Source organism: Carcharodon carcharias, chromosome 23, assembly GCF_017639515.1.
Source record: "Carcharodon carcharias isolate sCarCar2 chromosome 23, sCarCar2.pri, whole genome shotgun sequence".
NCBI lineage: Eukaryota > Metazoa > Chordata > Chondrichthyes > Lamniformes > Lamnidae > Carcharodon > Carcharodon carcharias.
The window spans coordinates 30,668,910-30,691,890 of NC_054489.1; the positions used below are offsets into that span (position 1 = coordinate 30,668,910).

The 22,981-nt window shown below is 42.3% G+C and overlaps 1 protein-coding gene across 1 annotated transcript in view; it reads left to right on the forward strand.

The window, feature by feature from the left end:
• Positions 1-13,960: 13,960 nt before the first annotated feature.
• Positions 13,961-22,981, forward strand: part of slc35b1 (solute carrier family 35 member B1) — a 40,847-nt gene continuing 31,826 nt past the window's right edge. Inside the window, exons 1-2 of the mRNA XM_041173533.1 lie at positions 13,961-14,128; positions 22,623-22,720. Coding sequence (XP_041029467.1) covers positions 13,971-14,128; positions 22,623-22,720 — 256 coding nt within the window. The 5' untranslated portion in view covers positions 13,961-13,970. The remainder of the gene's footprint in view (positions 14,129-22,622; positions 22,721-22,981) is intronic.

A 22,981-nucleotide genomic window follows, 5' to 3' on the forward strand; every position in this document is an offset into this window, starting at 1 on the left:
CTCACTTACCATTTGGCAAAGTTGCCATATGTGGAAAAGCGGTAAAGTGAAAAAGTTGTGCTATCAGAAATGGTGCAGTTGACCAAAAGAAAACTTATGCCTCAGCATAAAGAAGAAAGTCAGTCATTTGGGCATGACAGCTATGTGATTCTATTTCACATCTTCCTTATACAGGGTGGCTTTGATCCCATTGACTTGTACAATATTTTTCCAGTTTTATCAAAAGGTCACAAACAGAACAACTGCATGTGCTCGTTCGTTCAGATGTAGATGCTATAAAGTTGCTTGGAGAATCTTAGCTCATGTTGTGTGACTGTTTCTCGAAGTAGCAACCAGATTCTAGTTATATTACAGAGGTAGTTAGATGAAACGGTCAAGGCTTATACCCAAGTGACTATATCCCAATTAATGACCTAGCCCACCAAGCCCACCTAGTGAGTAAAAATAAAGATGAAGAGAATCAATTCAAATACAGGAAATGTAAATTTTCTCTGAACTTTTCACATAGGATTGTTTATGCTTGGTTACAGCTACTGTCACTCACTTTAACAGAAATTTTGCATCATTTAACTGTGCTGTTTAGAGTAATGATTACCAGGATAAGGGGCTGCAAATGTGAGATTAAGGACCGCTACCTTTACACTGCATTTCAAATGCCTTATCAAAAAAAGCTGCCAACCCATCTGTGGCCATATCTAACTAGCCTGGTTGCCTGGGTCAACCCCAATGTCTTTTATATAATTTGCTTCCATCACTGTTTATTTTTAAAATTCAAACCAGCTGCAGGATTATTTGTTTGCATTTCTCATTGTACTTAACAAAGTACTTGTTGAAAGTTTATTCATTCAACATGATTCAGGTGTATACAGAGACATCCCATCCACTTAACAATGATAGGCTCAATGTTCATACACACGACAGAACAGTTTGAGGTACAGTTAAGTGTTCATGCAATTTAATAGTCATACCAATTATCTCTGGGTAGTGTGTGGGCTTTTTCTTTTGGAGTAGAACATTGAGAAAAATTGGGGCTAGTTATGTTTGTCAACTTTAGCAAAAAAAGATGTGAGCAAAGCACCATTGAGAAATCTATCCATTTTTGAATAAGGATTAAGGAAGGTCAGTTGGACCTGCTCAAGGTCATTCAAGACAAATTTGTGCAACATTACACAGCGGCAGAGTTCTATCACCGAGGGTTCTGATGTTAAAGAGCCTAACAAAGGAGAAGACTTTAGGCTGTCAATAACAACAAGAGAACTGAGTCAGACAGTGGAGTTGCTTATTGTAGAGCAGCTTGCCCAACTGGTGGCCTGCCGGCCAGATTCTGGCCCCTAAAGCCAGTATTCAAAATGCCAGACAAGAAAGTAGAGTGGAATATTCTGCAAGGAGCTGCTCCTCCAATCACAATCTGTAGGTCTGTGATTGGAGGAGCAGTGAACACCAACAGCAGTGTGTTTGCTAGGGAGAAAGAGGTTTTCTTCTATGGGGGCTGACCAAATTGCCACAGCCCAAGTGGCAGACCAGAGTGGCAGGGCCTGGCGCCAGATTGGAGTGGTGGGGCCTGGCAAAGCAGGGAGGGAGGGGGTCCACAGTGCCATAGCCCAGGGGTGTGTGTGTGTGTGTTTATAAATGTGTGTTTGTATATGTATGTGTGTGTGTTTGTATCAGATGCTAGGAATCCTGCGACAAGTAACTCACCACCTGACTCCCCAAAGCCTGTCCACCATCTACAAGGCACAAGTCAGGAGTGTGATGTAATACCCCCCACTTGCCTGGATGAGTGCAGCTCCCACAACACTCAATAAGCTTGACACCTTCCAGGACGAAGCAGCCCACTTGATTGGCACCACATCCACAAACTTTCACTCCCTCCACCGCTGACACACAGTAGCAGCAGAGTGTACTATCTACAAGATGCACTGCAGGAATTCACCAAGGCTCCTTCGGCAGCACCTTCCAAACCCACAACCACTACCATCTAGAAGGACAAGGGCAGCAGTAGATGGGAACACCACCACCTGGAATTTCAGCTCCAAGTCACCTACCATCCCAACTTGGAAATATATCGCCTTCACTGTGGCTAGGACAAAATCCTGGAACTCCCTTCCTAACAACACTGTGGCTGTATCTACAGCACATGGACAGCAGCGGTGCTAGAAGGCAGCTTACTACTACCTTCTCAAGTGCAACTAGGGTTGGGCAATAAATGCTGGACCAGCCAGCGAAGCCTACATCCCGTGAACGAATAAAAAAATATGTACATGCATGTGCGTGTGGAAGTGAGAGAGTGAGAGGCTGTTTGTGTGGGACAGATTGTGAGGGAGCAACAGAGTAAGTGACTGTGTGTGTGGGAGTGAGAGTGAGTGTGTGTGTATGTGTGTGTGTGAGAGAGAGTGAGTATGTGTCTACCTTGCTCCCAGTCTCAGGTGGGGGAGTGAGTATTTATAATTGTGTGTGGGAATGAGACAGTAAATGTGTGTGTGTGTATATGGGACAGCGTGTGTGTTTGAGGGAGTGAGTGTGTGTGGGAGTGAGACAGTGTGCATTGGAGTGAGAGTGTGTATGTCTGGGAGTGAGAGACTGAGTGAATGAGTGTGTGTGTATGCAGGAGTGAGAGCGAGTGAGTGTGTATGTGTGTGGGAGTGAGGGATTGAGATTGTGTCTGTGTGGGAGTGAGAGTGTGAGTCTACCTTACTCCCAGTCTCAGGTTGGGGAGTGAGTGATTGTATGTGTGTGTGTGATTGGGGTGGGGGAGTGAGAAAGTGAGTGTGTGTGTGGGAGTGAGTGAGAATGTGTGTGTGGGAGTGAGAACGTGTGTATGGGAGTGTGTGTGTTTGTGTGGGAGTGAGTACGTGCCTGTGTTGGAGCAAAAGAATGAGTGAGTGTGTACTTTTGGAAGTGAGAAAGTGAGGGATTGAGATTGTGTGTGTTGGAGTCAGAGTCTCAGGTTTCTCACTCACTGTCACCACCACACAGCAACATATACACATCCACTCACAGTGGGTGAGGATAGTATGTGAGCACCCTGAGACTAGGAGTGAGCCTGACACACACACACTGACCCTATCACACTCTGCTCCTTTTTATTAATTACTCTTTTTTCAATTTAATAATTTATTTCTATGACATTGCTATTGTTGTTCAGCAATTGTTTTTTTTCCTTAAGACCTCAACTTTTGTTTGAAATTCAGCTTATGTTTTGCCAAACCTTATCTTTCCGAAATTTGTTCATAGGCCCCTTGAATGATAAAAAAATGGGAGTGTGGCCCCTCACAAGTGAAAAGATTGGATATAGAGGGTAGCAAAGTGGATGGCTGCACATTTAACTAGAGGGCTACAGGTGACAAAGAAAGCCCTTTTACCTGCAATTAACCCTGAGTGGAAATGTTGTCAACTGTGATGAGGATAGTCTTGAACTTCAAAAGGACATAGATATGTTGGTAGATTTTGGAGACAAGTGGCAGATGAAGTTCAATGCAAAGAAGTGTGAGGTTATTCATTATGGCAGGAAGAATATGGAGAGACAGTATAAAATAAAGGGAGAAACTCTAAAGGAAGTGCAGGAACAGAGGGATCTCGGTGTGTATGTACATAAATCATTGGAGATGGCAGGGCATGTTGAGAGAGTGTTAATAAAGCGTATAGTATTTTAGGCTTTATTTATAGGGGTATTGATTACAAGAGTAAGGGGGTCATGTTGGACTTGTATAAGACACTAGTTAGTGGCCTCATCTGGAGTACTGCATCCAGTTCTGAGCACCAAACTTGAGGAAGTATGTGAATGCATTGGAGAGAGTACAGAGGAGTTTCACAAGAATAAGTCCAGGGATAAAGGACTGTAAGTATGAGGATAGATTGGAGAGGTTGGGACTGTTTTCATTGGAGAAAAAGCTGAGTGGAGACTTGATAGAGGTATTCACAATCCTGAGGGGTATGGACATGGTAAATAGTGAGAAACTGCTCCCACTCAAGGGAGCATCAAGACCTAAAGGGCACAGATTCAAAATAATTGGCACAAGGAGTAAAAGTACTGTGAGGAAAAATGTTTTCACCCAGATGGTAGTTGGAGTCTGGAAAGAACTTCCTGAGCTGGTGGAGGCAGGTTTGATCAAAGTATTCAAAAGGGAATTGGATTGTTCTCTGAAAAGAGAGAACGTGCAAGGTTACGGGGATAAGGAAGGGAAGTGGGACTAGGTCGAATGCCCTTTCAGAGAGCCAGTGTAGACTTGATGGGTTGAATGGCCTCCTTCTGCACTGTAAAGATTCTATGATTCTGTGAAGTGAACCTGAATCGTTGCCGCTAGTGTGAAAGCAAAGACTATAATGATTCAGCCTTTGTCCCAGTAGATCTCGTCATGTTCATAGCAAAGGCAGTTATCCAAAGAAGACTGAGTTATCCCTCATTTGAACCATATGTTGTTACATGCGTGGTGTATGGGTCAGTGAACTCAGGTTTAACAATTAATAACAGTATGTTAAGAATCGGTGGGATTTCACCACACCATTTTATCCATTCTGAAAGGCAAACAATAACATGTTATTAGATGAATGCATACAGATCAAAAGAATTTAGTTGGATTTTAATGTACTAGTTAAATATTACAAAAAAAAGTTAAATGATGCAGTGAGCTACTGCATCAGTACATTATTTTTAAAATGAAAGGATTAGAATTGCTCCAGAAGACATTAATATATTCTTTCAAAACATAATTCATATAGAGCCTGATTAAGTGACAAGACCGAAAGATGAAACTGCCAACTTTATGCATTGGTAGATGTTTTAAACGTAAAGTACCCAGTTCATCCAGGGAATTTACATCTGTTGTGAAAGTTAAAACTTTCAACCAGAACTGTGATTTATGCCATAATATATCCTTCACATTATATGTTCCCGTTATATTTCATGCTATTGCCTCATTCAAGTGAGGTGGCAATGGCTGTTACTCTGGTGCTCTTTGACTGATGGTTCAATGATTCTCCTTGTTCTGTAAAAAAAAAAACTTGCATTTATATAGCATCTTTCATGACCACTGGGCATTCCAAAGCGCTTTATGGCCAGTGAAGTACTTTTAAAGTGTAATCACTGTTCCAATGTAGGACATACAGCAGGCAATTTATGCACAACAATCTCCCAAACATAACAAAGCAATAACAAGCAGATAAAAGCAGATAATAACAATAACAAGGTAAGCAGATAATAATAATAAGCAATAACAAGCAGATAATTTTTTTAATATTGATTGAGGGATAAATATTGGCCACAGCACCAAGGTAACTCCCCTGCACTCTTTGAAATAATGGGATCTTTTACATCAACTGAAAGAATAGATGGGGCCTCAGCTTAACATCTTGTCCAAAAGACCACACCTTCAGCAATGCAGTCCTCCCTCAGTACTTCACTGGATTGCCAACCTTGATTTTTTTTGCACTCAAATCTTAGACTGGGACTTGAACCCACAACTTTCTTACTCAGAAGCAAGAGCGTTACCAACTGACAGTTAAGAGAGCATATTGTACTGAGTATATAGGTGCACTTGACAAATCAACTACTTGAATTTATACAGTACCAGGAATATAAAAAAAATCCAAGGCATTTCTCAAGGGTATACAAAATTTGACACTGAGCCACATCAGAAATAATGATAGGCTTGGTCAAAATCAGCTATTGTTTGCTCATATGGAGTGATTTGTATAAGATCTGAGCATCATTATGGGGTGGATGCTTTCCTGGTAAGTTTCAGTTTTGCTTTTCAACATGCAAACTGTGGGAATGAAACATGGCAATTTCACTCATTAAAACTTCTCTCTCCCATCGTGGCATATATAATTATAATCTGTATAAACTGTGATTTTGTTTTACGTCTAGTGCCTTACTTGTTCCATATTTCCATTTATTTGATATTTTTACTTTCCCTTGTGTACACCTAGTGTCCTGTGATACTATGTTATAGTAACAGTTATCACTTACTCTTCCCAGGCACCCTCACCTGGGCCTGTTGTGAGAAGTTCCAAGTGACAGAGACAGCATTGGATGTTGTGTTATCTTCTTTGATGTGAGAGAGATGCAGCCTTCAGATATTTCCTCCAAAATGCTCTGTGCCCCCTAGGCTGGATCATCAAACCTTTTGCCATTCATAGTGGCTCATTAGCTGCTCGAGAAGCATCAATGGGATCATTATTGCAGGTGTGCTGTAATTAGCTGCTAGTTTTTCATTGTCAATAACAATATTGCATTCTCACAAATCACACACTTAAAAACAATGTTGTCTTGTGATTTTGTTAGGAGTTCACTAATATTGGTGAAAATGTTCTCTTCCTCCTTCTTATGAAGACAGGAATATCAAACAATTGTTGCTTTTGGTAGCAAGCTCCCTACGGAGATCAGCGAAACATTTGGATTGCCAGTAATGATTGGAAAAAATGAAGTGAATTGCAAACCTCTTTTGGTCCTTATTTAAAGTAACATATACCAAAATGCATTACATTTTAAAATCAAAGTAACTATCATTTCCAATCAATGTCAACTGACAGATCTATTCCAATGTAATGTAAATGGTTTCTGAAACTCTGAACTTAGCTGATTTTGTTGTCCAGGAATGAAGGTTAAAACAGAGACGCACAGCCTATTGGTACAAATAGGAAGCAGAACTGCATCTTCGCATTAACAACATATATGTCTACAGCATGCTTCATGTACAGAAAGGTGCTTCAGAATGCCTTACAGTTTGAACAAAACAGGCATGGATCAGGAGAAAAAGGTTGGAGGAGTGAAACTATGGTTGAAAACAAGGGTTTTCAGGATGCTTGTTTAAGATTGAGCCACTTAGGAAGTGAGTTCTAGAAAACAAGGCATATAGTAGCTAAAAGTGCAGCCTTTGATGAGAGCATGGAGTCCGTACTGGAGAAGCAGAGGAGAATGATTAGACATTGGGGTGGGGGTGTGAGCTATCAAGACCTTTGAAGCCAAGAATGCACTCCAAAAAGCAAAAGACTAGAATTTAAAAGAGCACCAATATGTATGTTATTTGTAAATATTTATAATTAGGTTATTCTGTGAATGGCCATGCTGTGAATATTCATCACCAGGATTTGTTGACTTGTTTGTAAGACAAGATCCCCAAGACAGTTTTTTCAGTGTGTGAGATCAGTCATATTGCATATTGGGTTATATCCGAGGGTTAAGGTAATCGTTATCTTTCAGCAACAGCTACACAGTTATGTTTTTACAGTTGGAACTGACTCCTCCCTGGAGCAAACTAATAGCTACGATCATGGCCAGTTGTAGTATGCTGCTTATTGCCCATTGGGCATCCTCTGTTATACATCACCAGCTCACTGTTCACATGGTAGTCTGTTATGTACACTCAACCAACTCACTGGACACAAGGCACCTGTTCTACATAGTGCCAAATGCCAGCATAGTGTCTGCCAGCTCAGGCCAATGAGGCATCTCCTGCTACACATTGCCAATTTTATGGCTAGGAATATATGTTTCTATTCACTGCTAGCTGACTGTCCATGAAACATGTCCTTCCACTCACCATCGGCTCACTGCCCCTAGAAGTTGTGGCCAGTGAAAAACAGTGATGGTTGACAACTGTGTTAGGGTGGGAAAGACAGATAAGCAGGACCTTCAAGCTCACTGCCTGGCACCTGTACCTGGCTTATTAAAACCTGTAGTAAATGCAATCTGGTATTGCTCTGTAATAAAATTAAAAGAATAACTGGCAACTTTGGGAAGGAACAGGTAAGAATCCTAAAGCAAAGTTACAGAAATGATCGTTCCATTTTAAGTGAGGCACATCTGCTGCTTTGTTCATCCACTAGGTGGAAGCACTACATCAGTAGCAGACAGACCGACAATGTTGAAACAATATTGATTTAATTGGACATTTCAAATATAAAACATCCAATTAAATAGTTACATTTTGTCTCTAGATTCCTTATAGGGCATTTCAAAATCAAACAGTTTAATGTAAAAGATGCACTGCAGTCTATTTGAATTCTAAACCTTCCTATCAACACAGAAGATCAGTAAAGCTCATTTTAATTGCTTTCAGCAAATAACAGTCATTGAAGCTGATTCTCAGTCTAAATGATGATTATATTGCTTCAGAATTCACTGTGGGGAAGGTTTAATCACTAAATGAAGCATCTGCTTTTATTTGGACTAATTTACCTTCATAGCGTGGATTAAAATCCACCAAATAGCATTTCCTTATATTCCAGATGAGTCTATTCTAGGTCCTGCTGAGAGTGTGTTGAGAACCTTCATGATACCTCCTGGAAGAACACAATCTCTATTAGATTTTGTTTCATGCAGATCATGTAGCAATTGAGAAGAGGGCAGTGAAAGAACAATGCTGATCACAACAATGCCAATGGGGTCGTTGCAGGGTCCTGCAGCAAAACAGGTCATACTTAAAATTAATATTTAAATCTGTTTTCTTATTTAGGTTTTAATGACTTACTTAAATGAATAGAAGCTGAGAAGGCATGAGATATCACTCATATGATGCTTATCATTGCTCACAGCTTTCTAGAAATCATTCACTAGTGGTAGACATGTTTGGCATCTTATGAATTTATTAAAATTTGAGAATTTTATTTTGTAAAATTTCACAATTAAAATAATGATCTCATAATCATTTTGAATGATGGAGCGTTCTCAAAGGGCCATATGGCCTACTCTACTGTTTCTTATATGCTTATGTATCTATGAGGCCAGTCCAGTCATAGCATATAAATCTAATCTTTTAAAAAACATTTGTTCTCAGGATGTGGGTGAAACTGGCAATGCTGCAGTTAGTGACTATACCAAGCTGTCGTGAAAAAGTGATTGTAGCTATCTTGCACCTAGATAAGATGTGTCTTAGTGAATTGAGGTGTAATGTAGTCTTCGCTAATGACAGTGTTGTGTACTACTCTTCCTGAGGAGATATTTTCAGGGTCACTGACAATATCCTGCTCTGTCTCAAGAGGCCCGAATTAGAGAAGTGCAGATATCCTGAAAGGTTGTAGGAGATTATCGAGATAGGAAGGGGTGAGGCCATGGAGGGATTTCTAAACAAGGATGAGAACTTAAAAATTGAAGCATTGCTTAACTAGGAACCAATGTAGGTCAGCAAGTGAGGCAGATGAGGGTTTCAGCAGCAGATGAGCTGAGGCAGGGGTGGAGTGAGATGTTGTAACAGAAGTGGAAATAGGTGGTCCTATGATAACATGGAAATCAGACCAGAACCTTATCTCGAGGTCAGATATGATACCAAGGTTGCGAACAGTCTGGTTCAGCGTCAGAGAATTGCCTGGAACCAAGATGGAGTCACTAGCTATGAAGTAAAATTTGTAGCAGGGACTGAAGACAATGGCAGCACTGGACATCAGACAAGTAGTCTGACAATTTCAAGACAATGAAGGCATTGAGAGAGGTGAACTGGGTGTAGTAGGCATATTTATGGAAATTGACACTTTTTAGATAATGTCACTGAGGGGCAGCACGTAGATGAGAAATAGGAGCGTGCCAAGGATGGATCCGTGGGGAAGGCCAGAAATAATGCTACAGCAGGAGGAAGAGAATCCATTGCAGGTGACAGGATTGCAGGATAGGATCTCTAAGAAGTTAGCGGCTCAAGGAAGTGCTGTAATGTCGAAATTCCTTCTTGGAACTGAGGGTAAAGCTGCGTAAGTGAGTTAATGAAGTCTTCCACATCCATAGTTAATGGGAGCAAAATGGAAGCAAATTCTCACTGAGTTCTCTGGAGTGGATATATCTATCACTATTGGTGAGAGTGGTAGCAGCTGCTGTAAGGTCCTGGGGAAAGGCCAATGGAGTATCTTCCTCGAGAGATCCAAGAAAATAAAATTTAAATGCTGCCAGGAAGATAGTGGCCACATCACTGCTGTTGTGTTTGGCTGAATAAGCTCAATGTTTGCAAACCAAGGGCTCATGAGGACTTAAACAAAATAAGGCTGCACTTGATACAGACCAGAAGCCAAACATTCTTTTTGTTAATGGCAAAAAAGACCAGATTTAAACTGAAAAACACTGAAAATGTCTGTAAACTTGAATTGTTTGCAGGCCATGTCTGAGAGGAGCAGATTTAGGTGTTTATCTGAGAAGTGAAGGAATTGTTACAGCACCATCACTGGAGAAAATACATATTGAAACCATTACCTTTGAGTGAGTTACAGCAAGTTTCCTAGGACCCCTGCATTTCTCTCTCTCTTATATATAAGTGTATATATATATATATATATATGTAATATATGACCTAGGCTTGGGTGTACGGGGAACAATTTCAACATTTGTGGATGACACAAAATTCGGGAGTATTGTGAAAAGTGAGGAGGACAGGGACAGTCTTCAAGAGGATGTAGAATGTGCGGACAAGTGTCAGATGAAATTTAACGCAGAAAAGCCTGGTGATTCATTTTGTAGGAAGGAGGAGGACAGCCAATATAAACTAAAGGGCCTGCATGGGCAATGGGACCAGGCTGTATATGTACACAAAACACTGAAGGTGGCAGGAAGGTTGAGAAAGCAGTTAAAAAGCATTATGGGATCCAGGGCTTTACAAATAGGGGTATAAAGTACAAAAGCAAGGAAGTTATGATAAACCTGAATAAAATACTGTTTGGGCCTCAACTAGAGTATTACATCCAGATCTGGGCACCACACTCTAGGAAAAATGTGAAAGCATTAGAGAGGGTGCAGAAAAGATTCACGATTAGGGTTCCAGGGATGCCGAACTTCAGTTCTGTGAATAGATTGGAAAAGTTGAGGTTTTTCTCCTTGGAGAAGAGTAGGTTGAGGGAAGATTTGATAGAGGTGTTCAAAATCATCAGGAATCTGGGCAGTGTAGATAGGAAGAATCTACTTCCATTGGCAGAAGGATCCAGAACTAGAGGACACAGATTTAAGGCAATTGGCAAAAGAAGCAATGGTGACATAAGGAAGAAACTTTTTTTACACAATGAATGTTTAGGAATAATGAATGAATGTCTGGAATACACTGCCTGAGAGTGTGGCAGAGGCAAATTCAATCAAGACCTTCAAAAGAGAATTGTATAATTGTCTGAAGAGAAAAAAATTGCCAGGCTATGGGGAAGTGGAATTCGCCAATATGGACTTGATGGGCCAAATAACTTCCTCCTGTGCTGTAACCATTTTATGAGTTTGGGAACTTCTGGCAGAAGCATTGACAGAAAAGCAGAGAAGGCAGCAATGCAAGTACTGATTTTTATAAAAATAGAAACAATGAAGATATGGTGAAGCAGAAGAGGGGCTAATAATGAATATAGTGAAAGGGAACAGTCAATCATTAGCAGATAGAATGATTTACCACAGGTCTAAGGCAGGAATTATAAAATTGATAGGTATTTGAAAAAAAAAATTAAAAAGTTTAGAGAATTAGAATTATTGTTGATAGAATCAGTTGAACCAGGGTTGGTCCCTTGGGCTGATAGCAATGATAGAGTTAGGGACATGCCAGATGAGGAGGTTACAGGTTGTGGTGGAATACAATTCTGCTGCTGCTGATGGCCCACGGCTTTGAGCTGCTGGATGTGCTTAGAATCTATCCCAACACGATGGAGGGTGTCCTTAGTGGTGTTAACAGATAGAACCTTTTAAGTTTCCTGTAAAGCTTTCAGATTTTTAAAAATTCCTTCTTGGGATGTGAGCTTTGCGGGCTAGGTCAACATTTGTTGCCCATCCCAAATTGCCATTGAGAAAGTGGCAGTAAGCTGCCTTCTTGAACCACTGCAGTCCATGTGGTGTTGGTACACCCAAATTGCTGTTAGTGAGGGAGTTCCAGGATTTTGATCTAGTGACTGTGAAGGAACAGAGATATAACTGTAGTTCCCAGTCAGGATGGTGCAATGGTGATGTTTCCACTGTTGCCTGTGTCCTTCTAGGTAGTGAAATTCACGAGTTTAGAAGGTGCTGTCAAAGGATCCTTGCTGAATTACTGTAGTCCATCTTGTAGATGGTACACACTGCTGGCACTGTGTGTTGATGGTAGAGGGATGGTTGTTTAAGGTGGTGGATAGGGTGTCAATCAAGTGGGCTGCTTTGTCTTGGATAGTATAAAGCTTAAGTGTTGCTGGAGTTGCACTCATCTGGGCAAGTTGAGAGTATTCCATCACACTCCTGTCTTGTGCCTTGTAGATAGTGGACAGGCTTTGGGGAGTCATGAGGTGAGTTCTCACCACAGAATTCCCAATATCTGGCCTGCCCTTGTAGCCACAGTATTTATATAGCTGGTCCAGTGAAGTTTCTAGACAAAGGTAACCGTCAGGATGTTGATGATGGGGGATTCAGCGATGACAATGCCATTGAATATCAAGAGGAGATGGCTAGATTCTATCTTGCTGGGGTGGTCATTGCCTCCCGCTTGTGTGGCACAAATATTACTTGCCACTTATAGTCCAAGCCTGACTGTTGTCTAGATTTTGCTGCATATGGGCACAGAATGCTTCAGTATGAGATGTGGTGAATGGTAGTGAACACCATGCAATCATCAGCAAACTTCCCCACTTCTAACCTTATGATGGAGGGAAGGTCATTGATGAAACATTTGAAGATGGTCAGGCCTAGGGCACTATCCTGAGGAACTCCTGAGGTAACGTCTTGGGTTGAGTTGATTGGCCTTCAACAATCACCTGTGTTCCCCTGATTTCCATCGACTTCAAATTTGCTAGGGCTCCTTGCTGCCACACTCAGTTAAACGTGGCTTTGATTTCAAGGGCTGCAAGTCTCCCCTCACCTCTGGAATTAAGCTCTTTTAACCCGTTTGGACCAAGTCAGTAACAAGGTCTGGAGCTGAATGTAATATAGTTTTTGTAAAGAGCTCCAAACTCTAGAAATTAAAAATATCACTTATAACCCAACTGTCAATCTATTGGTTTGTGTTGGGGGGGGGGGGGGGGGAATAATTTATAAATCAAAACTCTAGATTTTTAAAGAGTTGGCCTTTGGGTTTGAGACAGTGGGGTTGACATGAAATGGCTATATAGATTACGAAAGCTTCTACATAAATACTAGTCTTTTTTTATTTCACAAGGTGTGGGCAAGGCTGCTTTGATTGCTGATATTTAGCTGCCCTGAGATGTGAAGCTGTCTTTCTGAAACCTTGTGGTCATGCTGCTCCTTGTGTATTATTGGGAATACTCCAAATCCTTTGCATGAATTACAGCCATGGCTAAAAGTACTACACTGGTTGTGAAGCGTTATAGAGCCATTCTGAGGCTGCGAGGAGCATTATCAACAAATAAGGATATATATTTATAATCTTTGCAAATAATGCTATTTACCTTCCAACTGGAGTTTAAAACATTGGCAGAGCCATGGTGGAAATATGCATCCAGTGTAGTCTGCAGGAGCTTCTTAAGAAAAGGGTGTTCTCAAATCTGACTTTCTAGCAGGATTATACTTGGATAACAAAAAGCTGCCCACAGCACCAGAGAGACAGGTTTGTAATCTATAAGGGAATCCAGGGTTATGGGGAGAAGGCAGGAAAGTGGAGTTGAGGTTTATCAGATTGACCATGATCTCACTGAATGGCAGAGCAGACCCGATGGGCCGAATGGCCTACTTCTGCTCCTATGTCTTATTGGTCTCCCCGCCCGCCAGCCACCTCCAGCTGGAAGCCTCTCCCATCCCAGCCAGCCCGCCAGCGGCCGGCACTCCCGCGCAGGCGCCCTATCATCAACCTACACGACAGAGAACCAACCGTCACCGCAGGACCTCTCCAGCCGGCGACTTGGTCACGCCGGTTGTTTCGCCCTCATTCAGGAAGACGTCCCAGACACCCCTCGCAATTTATTCAGCTTCAAATGAGTATTGGAAAGTCGAAAGGGAGTGACCGGGGCTTGTTTGCGTTGTGAGGGTGCGGGGGCGGGGGGTTTCGTTCAGGCGGTGGTCCAGGCCCCGGTGCTGGGGTCTTGGCGGGCGGGCGGCGCGGGGGCCGATGGGACCGGCCGAGGTTGTTGCCGTGGAGCCGCAGGCGCCGAGTGAGGCGTCCAAATCGTCCATGGAGAAACTACCCAACGAGAGGTTGCGGCTGCTCGTCTGCTTCCTGGGAGTTTTCGTCTGTTATTTTTACTACGGGATTTTACAGGAGACGATGTAAGTACTCGGAGCCCGAGACAGAGAAAGGAGCTTCCTGAATGAAATGGCGGTACAGCCTGTCCCGTCAGCATTGGGGGGAATTGATGAGGTGGAGATGCAGCGGCAATGAGACTGAGCAACCCCTGGAGCTGGCTCTGTTCAACCCTCCCCCCGGAAACAAGCAGGCTTGTTGTTTCGACTAAAACTATACAATCAAATGAATGATACGTAGATGATTATATGATACATTGCACACTGTAGACATATGGTAGCTTTGGTTACTCTAATTGTAGAGCTACTGAAAAGGGGTCCTTTATAACCATGTGTTGAAAACCAGTTTAAGAATACAGGGTCGTTCCATTTAAAAAAAAGACTGGAGTTATGCTGTCAACATATCTTGTATATTCTCATGGCATCTCTAAATATTTTTGGGGGCAAAATGCATATTTTCAGTGAGTTTTGAGAATGTTGACCCAGATCCTTTATCTGGTAATATGCATTGAATTTTGTTTGTTAAATTGACTGTAAGTGTGTAAATTCCCTTTTGTAAAGAAATCTAATAAAAGGGAATTGAACCGTCACTTGAAAAGAAAAGTTTTAAGGGTTATGGGGAAAGAGCAGGTGTCATGCTGTTAATAGGATAGCCCAAGAGCTGGTAAATTCGCAATGGGTGGATCGGAGCTCTGCGCTGTAGGATTCTCCTCTGCCCTGGCCCTAATTTAGGAGAATGCTATTCAGCCCCTTGAGCATGCTCTGCCTTTTGATAAGACCATGGCTGATCTGATTGTAGCCTCAACTCTACTTTCCCGTCTACCCCCTATACCCTTTGACTCCCTTATCAATCAAAAATCTATCTAACTCAGTCTTAAAAATATTAAATGACCCAGCCTGCACTGCTCCCTGAGGAAGAGACTACAAACTAATGACCCTGAGTGAAAAAAATTCTCATCTCCATCCTAAATGAGACCTGTTACTTTTAAACTCTCCCCTAGTTTTATTGTCTCTGATAAAGGGAAACACCCTCTTTGCATCCACTCTGTCAAGTCCCCTCAGAACCTTACACATTTCAATAAGATCACCTCTAATTCTTCTAAACTCCAATGGATGCAGGGCCAACCTTTCTTCAAAAGACAATCCCTTCATCCCAGGAATCAGTTGAGTGAACATTTTCTGAACTGCAGATGCAATTATATCCTTCCTTAAGTAAGGAGACCAAAACTCTGCATTGTACTCCAGGTGTGGTCTCACTAAAACCCTGTACAACTGTAGCATAACATCCCTAGTTCCTATTCCATTTTCCTTGCAACATGCAATTTGCCTTCCTAAATATTTGCTGTACCTGCATGCACCGGGACACACCAGATCTCAATTCCCACTTGGCTTCCCAAGGTTGACTAGATTGGATGGCCATCTCATCCCAGGAACCAATGATGGGAGGTTAAGTAAATTGGGCTTATGCTCTGTGCAGTTTAGAAGAGTGAGAGGCCACCTTGTTGAAACAAAAATTGAGTAGGTAAACATAGAGACTATTTCCCCTAGCTGGGGAATCCAGAACACTGGGGAACAGTCTCAGGATAAGGGGTCACTGTCTCCAATGCAAGTATATCCTTCTTTAAATATGGAGACCAAAACTGCACTCAGTATTCCTGGTGTGGTCTCAACAAAACCATGTACAATTGTAGCAAGACTTCCTTAGCTCCAAAAGAACACAAGAAATAGCAGAAGTAGATCGTATGGTCCCTCGAGCCTGCTTTGCCATTCAGTATGATCATGGTGATCTGCCTTAACTCCACTTTCCTGTCCACTCCCCCATATCCCTTGGTTCCCTGAGTTATGAAATATCTGTCTGTCTCAGCCTTAAATATACTTAATGTTGGACATCCACAGCCTTCTGGGATAAGCAATTCCAAAGATTAACAACCCTCTTGAGTGAAGATATTTCTCCTCATCTCAGACTTAAATGATGGACCCCTTATTCTAAGACTGTTCCCCGGTGTTCTGGATTCCCCAGCTAGGGGAATTAGCCTCCATGTCTACCCTCTCAATCTCCCTCAGAACTTTTGTTTCAATGAGGTGACCTCTTACTCTTCTAAACTCCACAGAGCGTAAACCCAATTTACTCAGCCTCCCATCATTGGATGGCCATCTCATCACAGGAACCAATCTAGTCAACTTTGGTTTACTGACTTCAATGCAAGTATATCCTCCTTTAAATAAGGAGACCAAATTGCATTCAGTACTCCTGGTGTGGTCTCACCTAAGCCCTGTACAATTGTAGTAAGACTTCCTTAGTCTTGTACTCCAATCTCCTTGCAATAAATGCCAACAGTCAATTTGCCTTCCGAATTGCTTTCTGTGTCATTTTCGTTCTCCTTTCTTGTGCAAGTATCAAGCCTGAACATAAACATTTCTAAGTTTCACAACTTTTAAAAAATATTCTGCTTTTCTGCTCTTACTAGCAAAGTGAATAACCTCACACTTCCCAATATTATAATCCATTTGTCACCTTGTTGTTCCTTCACTTAACCTGCCTGTATCTCTTTGCATCCACTTTGTGTCCTTCTCACAGCTTAGATTCCCACCTAGCTTTGCATTGTCAGCAAACTTAGATACATTACTCTCAGTCTCTTTGTCTTAAGTCATTAATATAGATTGTAAATAGCTGAGGTCCCAGCACTGATACTTTCAGCATTCCACTAGTTACAGACTCCCAACTTGAAAGTGCCCTGTTTATCCCTACTCTCTGCTTCCTGTCCATTAACGAATCCTCTATTCATGCTAATATGTTAGGGTCCCCCCACCCAACTCCATGCGCCTTTACTTGTGTATTAACCTTTCGTGTGGCACCTTATTTGAATGCCTTTTGGAAATCCAAGTATACTACCTCTACCAGTAGAGGTATCTTATCTACCCTACTCGTTACAACCTGAGAAAACTTTCTAATAAACTTGTCAAATATAATTTCCTTTCATAAAACCATGCCTGATCATATCATGATGTTCTAAGTGCGTGTTAAGATTTTCTTAATAAGTAGCATTTTCCCAATGACTGATGTCAGGCTAACTGGCCTGTAGTTCCCTGTTTTCCCCCTCTCCCTCCTTTCTAGATTAATGTTGTTATATTTACTAACTTATAATCCACTGGGACTGTTCAGGAATTTTGGGAACTTTGAACAATCATAACCAGTGCATCCATGATGTGTGCAGCTGTCTCTTTTAGCACCTTCGGATGCAGGCCATCAGGTCCTCCAGATTTGTTGGTTTTTAGTACCTTAAGTCTCCAATACTTTTTCTTTGCTGATAATACATTAAATTCTTCAATCTTATTAGCCCTTGATTACCCTCTATTTCTGTTATGTAAGTTATATCTTGTGTTGTGAAGACAGACACAAAACATTTGTTCAAAGTCACTGCCATTTTCTTGTACCCCAAGGTAATTTCTCTTGTCTCTGCCTCTAAGGGGCCAACTTTTGTTTTTGCAACTCCCCCTTTTATATACTTGTAAAAGCTTTTACAATTGTTTTTATATTCCTGGCTAGTTTACTCGCATATTCTATATTCCCTTTTTTTGTAAAAGCAACTTTTTGGTCACTCTTTTTGGTCCCATGCTAGCTGATATTGTAAACTAATCCCTTTCCTGGTGCTAAAAACAAAAAACTGTGGATGCTGGAAATCCAAAACAAAAACAGAATTACCTGGAAAAACTCAGCAGGTCTGGCAGCATCGGTGGAGAAGAAAAGAGTTGACGTTTCGAGTCCTCATGACCCTTCAACAGAACTAGGTGAATCCCAGGAGAGGGGTGAAATATAAGCTGGTTTAAGGTGGGGGGGTTGGGTGGGGGGAGAGAAGTGGAGGGGGGGTGTGGTTGTAGGGACAAGCAAGCAGTGATAGGAGCAGATAATCAAAAGATGTCACAGACAAAAGAACACAGAGGTGTTGAAGTTGGTGATATTATCTAAACTAATGTGCTAATTAAGAATGGATGGCAGGGCACTCAAGGTATAGCTCTAGTGGGGGTGGGGGGACATAAAAGATTTAAAAATAATGGAAATAGGTGGGAAAAGAAAAATCTATATAAATTATTGGATAAAACAAAAGGAAGGGGGGGAAGAAACAGAAAGTGGGTGGGGATGGAGGAGGGAGTTCAAGACCTAAGGTTGTTGAATTCAATATTCAGTCCGGAAGGCTGTAAAGTGCCTAGTCGGAAGATGAGGTGCTGTTCCTCCAGTTTGCGTTGGGCTTCACTGGAACAATGCAGCAAGCCAAGGACAGACGTGGGCAAGAGAGCAGGGTGGAGTGTTAAAATGGAATTTTTATTAATTTTGCTTCCAATCTCCACCCCTCCATCATTTTCACGTGGTCCATTTCTGACACTTCCCTTCCCTTCCTTGACCTCTCTATCTCAATCTCTGGTGATAGACTGTCCACCAATATCCATTACAAGCCTACCGACTCCCATAGCTACCTCGACTACAGCTCCTCACATCCCGCTTCCTGTAAGGACTCCATCCCATTCTCTCAGTTCCTTCGCCTCCGTCGCATCTGTTCCGATGATGCTACCTTCAAAAACAGCTCCTCTGACATGTCCTCCTTCTTCCTTAACCGAGGTTTTCCACCCACGGTGGTTGACAGGGCCCTCAACTGTGTCCGACCCATCTCCCGCGCATCCGCCCTCACGCCTTCTCCTCCCTCCCAGAAACAGGATAGGGTACCCCTTGTCCTCACTTATCACCCCACCAGCCTCCGCATTCAAAGGATCATCCTCCACCATTTCCGCCAACTCCAGCATGATGCCACCACCAAACACATCTTCCCTTCACCCCCTCTGTCAGCATTCCATAGGGATCGTTCCTTCCAGGACACCCTGGTCCACTCCTCCATCACCCCCTACTCCTCAACCCCCACCTATGGCACCTCCCCATGCCCACGCAAAAGATGTAACACCTGCCCCTTCACTTCCTCTCTCCTCACTGTCCAAGGGCCCAAACACTCCTTTCAAGTGAAGCAGCATTTCAATTGCATTTCCCCCAACTTAGTCTACTGCATTCGTTGCTCCCAATGCGGTCTCCTCTACATTGGAGAGACCTAACGTAAACTGGGCAACCGCTTTACAGAACACCTGCGGTCTGTCCTCAAGAATGACCCAAACCTCCCTGTCGCTTGCCATTTTAACACTCCACTCTGCTCTCTTGCCCACATGTCTGTCCTTGGCTTGCTGCATTGTTCCAGTGAAGCCTAACGCAAACTGGAGGAACAGCACCTCATCTTCCGACTAGGCACTTTACAGCCTTCCGGACTGAATATTGAATTCAACAACTTTAGGTCTTGAACTCCCTCCTCCATCCCCACCCCCTTTCTGTTTCTTCCCCTTTCCTTTTGTTTTTTTCAATAATTTATATAGATTTTTCTTTTCCCACCTATTTCCATTATTTTTAAATCTTTTATGCCCCCCCACCCCCACTAGAGCTATACCTTGAGTGCCCTACCATCCATTCTTAATTAGCACATTCGTTTAGATAATATCACCAACTTCAACATCTGTGTTCTTTTGTCTGTGACATCTTTTGATTATCTGCTCCTATCACTGCTTGCTTGTCCCTACAACCACACCACCCCCCCTCCACTTCTCTCCCCCCACCCAACCCCCCACCTTAAACCAGCTTATATTTCACCCCTCTCTTTGGATTCACCTAGTTCTGTTGAAGGGTCATGAGGACTCGAAACGTCAACTCTTTTCTTCTCTGCCGATGCTGCCAGACCTGCTGAGTTTTTCCAGGTAATTCTGTTTTTGTTTTGGATTTCCAGCATCCGCAGTTTTTTGTTTTTTATCTCTGTTTAATTGACTGCCACTCCTCTTCAAGAAATGCCTACCTTGAAGAAGTTTTGTTTGTCTCTGCGACAAGATTTCCGTATCTCTTTTGCCTTGTTCACCTTCATTGCTTTCCATTTCTCTCCTGGTGTTTGACAAGGTGTTCACTAAAACCCGCTTTCACAGCCATATCTCCTTTCTCAGTGACTGTCTCCATCTCCAACTTACCCCACGTGGATTTCAACTGAAATTCCACCCCTCATGTTTCGAACCCACCCAGGATTACAGGTATCTCCGGCACATAAAACGTTTCTCAGACTGCTGTTCCCGTCACATTCTGAGATCCACACTCAGTGCCATGCGCTGCCATATGAACACACTCGACCTCTCCCTCCAGCAGCACCGCCGTACCCTTTTTCAAAGCTGAGCATGCCCCCAGTTTCATTTTATTCTTTGTCACATCCGATGCCTCAACAAGAAACTTTTTCTCTTTCTCTCAAGTGCTAAGGAACGCAAGCTCCAACAACTCATCGACACCAACACCCATCTAGGACCCTCCACACCTGCCTGTCCCTCCGTCCCCACCCCATCTTCCAATCCCAGCCCCAGCCGTGTATTCACTATACCCCCTGACCTTTCCCTCTCCGACGCTGAACGTTCAGTGCTTAGCAAAGGACTTAGTTTCATACCCTTACGCCCTCATCTCAATGAATTTCGGGCTCGGCACGATGCTGAACTCTTCTTCCGCCTTCTTTGTCTCCGGGCTCACTTCTTTGGTCAGGAGTCCTCTCCCCGTTCAACGGATCCTTTTACCCACCTCTAATATTCTCCCTCCACCTGGACCCCTCCCTCTGGATTCTTACCTTCTCTTGATCTTTTCATTGAGAACTGTTGGTGCGACATTAGTCATCTCAATTTCTCTGCTCCTCTCACCCATTCTAATCTGTCTCTCTCTGAACTTACTGCACTCCGTTCTCTCAGGTCCAACCCTGACATTGTAATCAAACCCGCTGACAAGGATGGTGCTGTTGTTGTCTGGCGCAATGTCAGGCTCCACTGGTACACTGAAGACACCTAGCTCTACCTCACCACTGCCTCCCTTGTCCCTTCCGCCTCTACAGAGTGAACAGAAATTGCCTCCAATTAAGCGTTGGGAAGTGCAGAACCAATGTTTTGGTGCCTGTCATAATTCCTATTGCCTAGCCATCAGTTCCATGTCCCTCCCTGGCCATTGCCTGAACCAGTATGCTTGTAACCCTGCAGTTCTATTTGACCCTGGTTGAGTTTCTGATGTCTTTCCATCATGTAGACTGCCTATTGCCACCTCTCCTATCTCTCCCACCTCGGCCCCAATTTTAGCCAGTCTGCTGCTGAAACTCTCATCTGTGCTTTTGCTGCCTCTAGATATGACTATCCAACTCTGTTCTGGTTGGCCTCCCATCTGTCACCCTGTATAAAATTGAGCTCTTCCAAAGCTCTACTGCCCACCTCCTAACTTGCCCATTTTCGTGCTCAAGGCTATGGGCCAAGTGCTGGTAAATGGGATTAGGTAGGTGGGTCAGGTGTTTCTCATGTGTTCGTGCAGACTCGATGGGCCGAAGGGTCTCTTCTGCACTCTCTGATTCTGTGACTCTGCACTTGTCTCACATTGGCTGCCATTTCCCAAAGCTGTTGATTTTAAAATTCACATCCTTGTCAGATTTTTTTCATGGTCTTGCCCCTGCCTACTGCTACCTCCTCCTTCAGCCCTCTGAACACCATAATACAAAAGCCAAATGCTGAAAATATGAAATAAAAATGTAAAATGCTGGAAATACTCAGCAAGTCAGACAGTATCTGCGAAGAGAGAAGCAGAGTTGACATGATCTTTCATCAGAATAGGCAAACATGAGACCTATGAATGTTTAAATCAAGTACAGAGGCAGGGAAAGGGAGGAAGGAACAAATGATAAGGCCTGTGATAGAGTGGAAGGTAGGACTGTTTAATTGATGCAACAAATGATGGTGCAAGGCCAAAAAAAGACAATGAGATAGGTAGAAATAAAAGTTGGGTCTATGGGTGGCTTAATGCGACTGTCCTCCAATGGCACTGGCATCATAAATTTTACCTTGCAGTATTAACCTAGAGTGGCCATAGATGGTAATGCTGACAATGCTAGATTTCAAAATGTAGACACTAGCCTTTGTTGCTTACGTATTTTTTCATCAGGTGAGTAATGGAAAGTAATATTGTTATATTACAAGATTCTCATTCACTGCAATTCTGATATCATCAAAATTTATCTGTTTTCGGAATGGAGCTCTGATTTCAGTGGCTAAGGAGTGATCCAGAGCTATCTTTTTAGCTTTGCCAGTTTTGTATTAGACTGTTAAAACGGTAGCTGTAGCGCAGCTACACTCTAAGAGATTGGGGTCTCTGGCCATTCTATGTTAGGACAATATCCCAGTGGTAACTCTTTTGAGCTTTATAAGCACAAAGCAATGTTTAGTCCAGTGTCTTTGGGAAAAATTCTGATTTTTTTCCCCCTAATGCTTAGTTTGCATGAAATATGTCAACCAAATTTGATTTGTATGTGTTAGAGCTTGTGTTCACAGTCTCTTAGTGTTCTTGCATATAGTTTTCTTTACATACTTATATCTGATAGCAAAAACAAATTATTGTGGCACTTGTTCACCTTGAGCACTTATATCTCATGTGTTACAGAACCAGAGGCAAATATGGAGAACAGCAGGAATCATTCACTTATGCAAAATCACTTGTGTTTGTGCAGTGTATTATTAATGCCATCTTTTCTAAATTAAGTAAGTAACTTTAATTGTATTGTCTATATATATATATATATATATATATACATACACACACATATATATATATATATATATATATATACATATAATATATATATGTGTGTGTGTGTATGTATGTGTGTGTGTATATATATGTATATATATATTATATGTATATAATTGTAATAGTTGGACTGGATCTTGCGGTCAGTGGCGAAGTGGAGGCGACACTGCTGACTGCAACTAAACCTACATGCTTATCTTTTCCATAGGCTG